This window comes from Plasmodium gallinaceum, assembly GCF_900005855.1.
Source record: "Plasmodium gallinaceum strain 8A genome assembly, contig: PGAL8A_v1_32, whole genome shotgun sequence".
NCBI classification, from domain to species: domain Eukaryota; phylum Apicomplexa; class Aconoidasida; order Haemosporida; family Plasmodiidae; genus Plasmodium; species Plasmodium gallinaceum.
The window spans coordinates 242527-249119 of NW_021628338.1; the positions used below are offsets into that span (position 1 = coordinate 242527).

At 14.9% G+C, this 6593-nt stretch overlaps 2 protein-coding genes across 2 annotated transcripts; one reads left to right on the forward strand and one right to left on the reverse strand.

The window, feature by feature from the left end:
- Positions 1-483: 483 nt before the first annotated feature.
- On the forward strand, positions 484-903 carry PGAL8A_00043400 (conserved Plasmodium protein, unknown function; the record flags this gene model as incomplete). The annotated part of the gene is made up of 1 exon (XM_028674449.1): positions 484-903. The coding sequence occupies one exon, from the start codon at positions 484-486 to the stop codon at positions 901-903; it is 420 nt and encodes a 139-aa protein (XP_028530800.1).
- Positions 904-1914: 1011 nt separating this feature from the next.
- Positions 1915-3981, reverse strand: PGAL8A_00043500 (conserved Plasmodium protein, unknown function; the record flags this gene model as incomplete). The annotated part of the gene is made up of 1 exon (XM_028674450.1): positions 1915-3981. The coding sequence occupies one exon, from the start codon at positions 3979-3981 to the stop codon at positions 1915-1917; it is 2067 nt and encodes a 688-aa protein (XP_028530801.1).
- Between the last annotated feature and the right edge of the window lie 2612 nt (positions 3982-6593).

Sequence of the window (6593 nt, forward strand, 5' to 3'; positions counted from 1 at the left end):
AAAAAAACTATAAAATTATATATACATATATATATATATATATATATATATATATATATATATATATATATATATATATATATATATTTAATTATAATGAATCAAGCATTTTAAAAAATTCATTTTTTTCTTAAAGATGTATAATTTTAACTGTTAAAAAAAAAAATTCATATATCGCGCCATTTCTTATCAAACTTACATAATAAAGAAAATTTTTAATTAATGAAAAAAAAAATTATTTGATAAATAATCGATTTTTTTTTTTTTTTTTTTTAAATTTATTTTTCTATGAAACTAAAAACAGAAAAAAATATGAGTGTTTAATGTCTTTTTACATATATTTTATTTTATATTTTAACACAGATAATTTATATAAAAAATAAAATATATATTTTTATATTTTATGTATTAATATAATAGGAAATAATTCACTTAAAAAATTTCCAATAATTTTATTTTTAAATGTAAAACTATTTATTGAAAATGTTGATTTTTAAAAGGCACTTTTCTAGATTTATAAATAATAATTCAAAAAAAACTGCAAGAAAAAATTTTCATAAAAATTTAACTCAATATAAAAATACAACAAATAATGTAACAAATCAAAATGAGAATAACAAATTAAGTAGAGGTGGAGGATTATTAAATACTTTTTATGAAAGTTTTATATATGGTTGTGGTTTTTTTTTAAGTAACAGATTGCTTGATCAAATATTTGGTCCCAGGCATTACGATACTTATAATAGTAACACAGATAATTACGTTGATGAAAATCAAAATAATTATATGGACCAAAGTCAAAGTAATTACTCAAATGAAAATTTTCTAAATAATGATTCAACTATTGACGATGATGACTTTAAGCAAGATATAGGTCTTGATGATGATACTTTTGAGATTTAAAAATAAAGATAAAAAATAGATTATAGAGTAATGAAGGAAAGTTAAATATTTAATAGAAAAAGAAAATATATGCAAATTATTGTAAAAATTTTCACTTAAATTTAGTTAATTTTAATTTTAGATATTTCTTCTTTTTTTTTGATTAATTTTATTTTTTTTTTCTCCACTATCTTAAAATGCTATATTTTCACTAAAAAAATTAAGCTTCTTAGAAGTCTATTATGAAGTTAAATATTATCTCTTTTGAATATAAAAGAATTTATTATTTATATTTTCTTTTCTTTTATAAATGTTTTAGTAACTCATTAATTAAACATATTTATCTTATCAAAAAAAAAAAAAAAAAAAAAAAATTATGTTTAATTATATTTATTTAGTTAAAGACATTAGAACTATTTTATTTGACTTTTCTCTTAGTGATTATAGTGTTTATTATGTTTTTTTTTTTTTTTTTTTTTTTTTTTTTTAAAANNNATTTTTTTTTTTTTTTTTTTTTTTTTTTTTGTCATTTTAATTTTATTTTTTTCGTATTTTTATTATTTAACAACTTCAAAAAAAATTATTTTTTTATTCACCGCAAAAACTTTATATATAAGAAAGAATCTTCTAACAAAAATTAAAATATTAATGTATCTACTTATTCTTAACATATTTTATAAAACTATAAATTTTTGAGAAATTATTTTAATAAATATAAAAAGAATTTTAGTTTTTTATCAAAATTATTATAGTTTTAATTAAAAAATAAGTAAAAAAGTTTTAATTAAATTAAAAAAAAATAAAAGCAATTTAAAACATATTTTAACAAAAAATAAAATATTGTAAATGCAAATAAATTATCCAAAAAAAAATCCTATACAAATGAAATTACTTTCAATTTCAATAAAAAAAAAAAAAAAAAGTAAATAAAAATTAAGAGTACAATAATAAGCAATGCTGATTTTATTTTGTCTTATAGAAGAAAAAGATATACAAATTATTTTTGTTTTTTTTTTTTTTTTTATCAAGATTTCATATTACTTCCTTCAATATTTCTTCATTCAATTTTGTAATGTCATCATAATCATAACTTTTTTCTAAATTAATATATTTTTTTTTTCGAAAATGAAAAATAAGATTTTTTGAATCATACCTTTGTAAATATAAATATTTTCCACACGAAGAAATATCACAAATTGTACACAAAATTGTATCTCCTACATTTTTATCATAAAAGTAATCAAAATTATTTTCTTTATTATATAATAATCCAACCAATATGTTATTTTTATAATTAAATAATTTATCATTTCTACTTAATATACATGGGTTATCTAAATAAAGATTATTATTTATATTCTTTATTAAGTATTTATGTTTAGTTACTTTTTTATTATTCTCATAAATAGAAGAATCTTTGAAAGATGCAATATTTCGAAAAATAATATTTTTTGAATTTAAATTAAAACGGAAAATAATATTTTTAGTAGTTTTATTTATTTCATATATATACGCATATATATTTTTTCCTATAATTAATTTATGATCATATGTTATTTCTTCATTTATATTTAATGTGTTACAAAAAGAATTAATAAGTTTGTTACTACAAACATTATTTTCATTAAATTCTTCATCTTTTTTTTTTCTTTTTATCTTAGCATTACAAGAAGATAATCTATCTTTCATATCAATATATTTATTCGAAAAACTATTTAATAAGTTGTAATTTTTAATTAGTTCATTCATTTTATAACATATATTATATCCTTCTAAATCTTTATATTTAATTAATAACTTGTGTGTGCATGGTAATAAATATAAAATTTCTATCAATTGTTTTTCAAAAATTAATGTTTCATTATTATCATTAGAGTTATATATATGTAAAATTTTCCTTTTAAATTGAAAATATTTCTTTTTCTTTTTTCTTATATTATTATTATTATTATTTAAACCATTTGCTTCTAATTCATTAATCATATTTTTATTTACAACCTTATAACTTAACTTATCAAAATCATTAAAATTATTATTATTATGTACATGAAACCTTTCAATTTTACTATTATGATCATTTTTACAAAAGCTATCATTTAAAATGTTAAAATTATTATTTTTAATATAACTAATATTATTTTCTTCTGAATTTAATTTATTTTCTTTATAATTATTTATTTCTCTTTTTTCATTTTCTTCTATTTTATATTCGTATGTTAATGTGTTATTATAAATATTTGGAAATAAAATAAAAATAACAGAATATATATTCTGATTTAATATTTTTAATCCATACAAAGATATAATATATTGATATAAATGATGCAAATCTATAAAATTAATTGCATTTATTTTTAAAAAATAATATAAAAAAGAACATAACTCTATTGAATCTTCATAAATAACCTTAGTGTATTTTTTATTAAAAAATAATCTTTCAAATTCTCCCTTTATCTCTTCTTTTAGGGTTATTACTTTTTGTTCATATACTTTTTTAAGTAAAATGTTTTTATTTCTTATTTTAAGTCTTTCTATTTTATTTTTTTTTTTAATATATTCAAGAATTTTTTCATAATATAATAATTTCTTAAAAAATTCAACAAATGTAAAAAGGAAAATACAGTTAGGCAAAATAAAATATATTTCATAAAACATTTTACCATTCATTAATTCTTTCAGATTTTTAAAAAAATAAAAATAATTTAATTTTAAAGAATAAATGTTTTTATTCAAAGGAATATATATACCTATTATATTTTTTTTCATAATATTAATCTCTTCATTTTCATTATAACAAAACTTAAATATATCGGTATAATTACAATTAATACTATCTAAATTTTCAATTTTTTTTTTATTTATAATGTTTTCTTTTAATTCTGATTTATTTTTAAAATGAAAAAAATTCCAATAATTATAAATGTTTTCATAATCATTCGTCATATACAAATTACCAATCTGATTACTAACAAAAATTTTTTTAGGACTGTCTTTTTTTTCTTTATTTCCTGAATATATATTTTCAATATAATCAATCATTCTTTTAACATCTTCTAATCTTTTTATTTGTATTATTGGTATATGTTTTGAACTGAACATTTTTTTTTGCATCATTCTGTCAACATATTTCCTTGTTTTTATCATACTCTTATTAAATGACAAAATAAAAAAATAAATCATTTTTCTTTTTTTTTTTTTTTTAATTTTACAAAAGGTACATTTTCCATCATATTAAAATATTGAATGTTTCCCCTTTATTTTATTTTTTAATTTTCTGAATGCTTAAAATTAACAATCTCTAAATTTTTTGTATATTTTTATACTTTATTTTTATGTTTTACCTATTTTTTATTCATTTTTTTCCAAAAGTTTCTCTTTTTCTCTTTATTTTTATTTAAAAATAATAAATTATTCATTTGAAAAAAAATTCCATTTTACAAATTAATATATATATTTAATTCATTAAGAATTATTAGCGTTCAACTTAATCTGATTTTTTTATTGCAATAACTTGTTTCGTTGAATCCATGAAAAATATCTAAAAAAGAAGAATGTTATCTTCTTGAGTCCCTATTATTTAATAAAAATATTTTTTTTAATTAAAAAAAAATCAGAATGAGATATAAAATTTCTTAAAATAATAGTTGAAGAAAAAACGGTTAAAAACAAAAATATATGCAATAAAAAAAAAAAAAAAATATATTATAATCTATTTATTCCCAAATGAAACAAAGTAATAGCATTTCCTTTTAATGATAAAGATATCTAAAAAAATTTAAAACAAATACTAATTTCATTTTTTTTTTTTTTTTTTTTTTTTTTTTTTTCTATTCTCCTTTAAAGATATTTTTTATTCATTAATAAATTCTAAAACTTATTTTCCTATTAATCTTAAATGAATAAAAAGATAATAAACGTAATAAATTGTTTAAAAGATTAAAATATATATATATATATATATATATATATANTTTCATTTTTTTTTTTTTTTTTTTTTTTTTTTTTTCTATTCTCCTTTAAAGATATTTTTTATTCATTAATAAATTCTAAAACTTATTTTCCTATTAATCTTAAATGAATAAAAAGATAATAAACGTAATAAATTGTTTAAAAGATTAAAATATATATATATATATATATATATATATATAACGTATATAAGTAATATTCTGTAAATGGTTTTTATTCTAATTTTTTTTATTCTATGTTTTATCTTTTTAATTTGAAATTTATGTTGTATATTATGTAAATTCAATTTTACTGAAATTTCCTTTTTATTTTCTTTATATTTTCATTTTTTTTTTTTTTTTTTTTTTTTATTTGTGTTAATGGTATTTTAAAGAAATACTCTATTTTTGATAGAAAATGAAATAACTTTAGAAGAATTTTTAAAAATATTAAGTAAAAATAAAAATTTTTAATAAGCCACTAGTTGTATTTTTAAGAATATGTTATTTATAACTTTTATTCAATATTTCTACAAAAAGATTTTAATGTAATTTAAAATATATTTTTTTAATATTTCTATTTTACTTTTTATGTAGAATTCTTTAACTAAAGAATAAAAATTAAATATAATTTTAATTGATTAAAAGTACTTCAAATGCCAATGTATTATTTGTAAAAAATAGAAAATTTAATATATATGATATCAGACAATTTTTTTTTTTTTAAATATTAACAAATAAAGAAAAAAATTTATGTTATTTAGAACGTATTTTATAATTTCCTTTTTGGTAATTCATCGAAGAGTTTAAAAAAAATATATTAAAAAAAAAAATAAACAAAGAAATCAAAGATAATTTCATAAGATAATAATGTTTCAGATTATTAAAATCATTAAAAATTAAAACTTTGTTTATGGTATTAAAAAGAAAAAAAATAAAAATTCACATAAATTTTATATAAATAAAAATTGTGAAATACACTAAACTAGAAATGTTAAGATTAATATGTATAATATATAATAAAGATTTAATACTCTTTAAATGTTTTTATTTTTTAAAAATTACATTTTTATTAACTTCTGTACGTATGTGCATGAAATTTGTGTGAGAACCTTTTGTTATGTAATAAAACAAAATAAAAATACAATCTTAAAAACGAATAAAAAAAAAAAATTAAATTAAAATAAAAAACATAAAAGTGTACGTGCTTATGAATAATTCTATATGTATTTTTTTTCTATTTATTTATTATATTTTTGAATAAAAAAATGATTTTTTTCTCTTTTTTTAAAAAGGCATAAAAAGTAACTTAAAAATAACGCATGTTTTTATTTTTCCACTTTTTTTTTTTTTTTTTTAAAAGATACCTTATATAAAAAAAAAATAAATTACTTATATCACAACAATAATGAATAAAATTTTATACTAAATAACTCTATTATTTAACTATTTAATAATTTATAGCTTACATGTATTATTGTTCCCGTATTTTTTTTTTTTTTTTTTCACATATTTATATAATATTTATTCAAAAATAAAAAAGAACATATGTATGATGTATATATATGTATATTTACTTAATTTGTATTGAAAATTAAAAAAAAAAAAATAAATAAATTAAAATAATATAAAATAATATTAATTACAAAGGCAAAAATAAAGTTTTACTGTTAAACGTATGTTAATTTAAAAGAACTTTACTTAATAATGAATATATAAAAAAAAAAAAAAAAAAAAAAAAAAAAAAAAAAAATTAAAATTTTT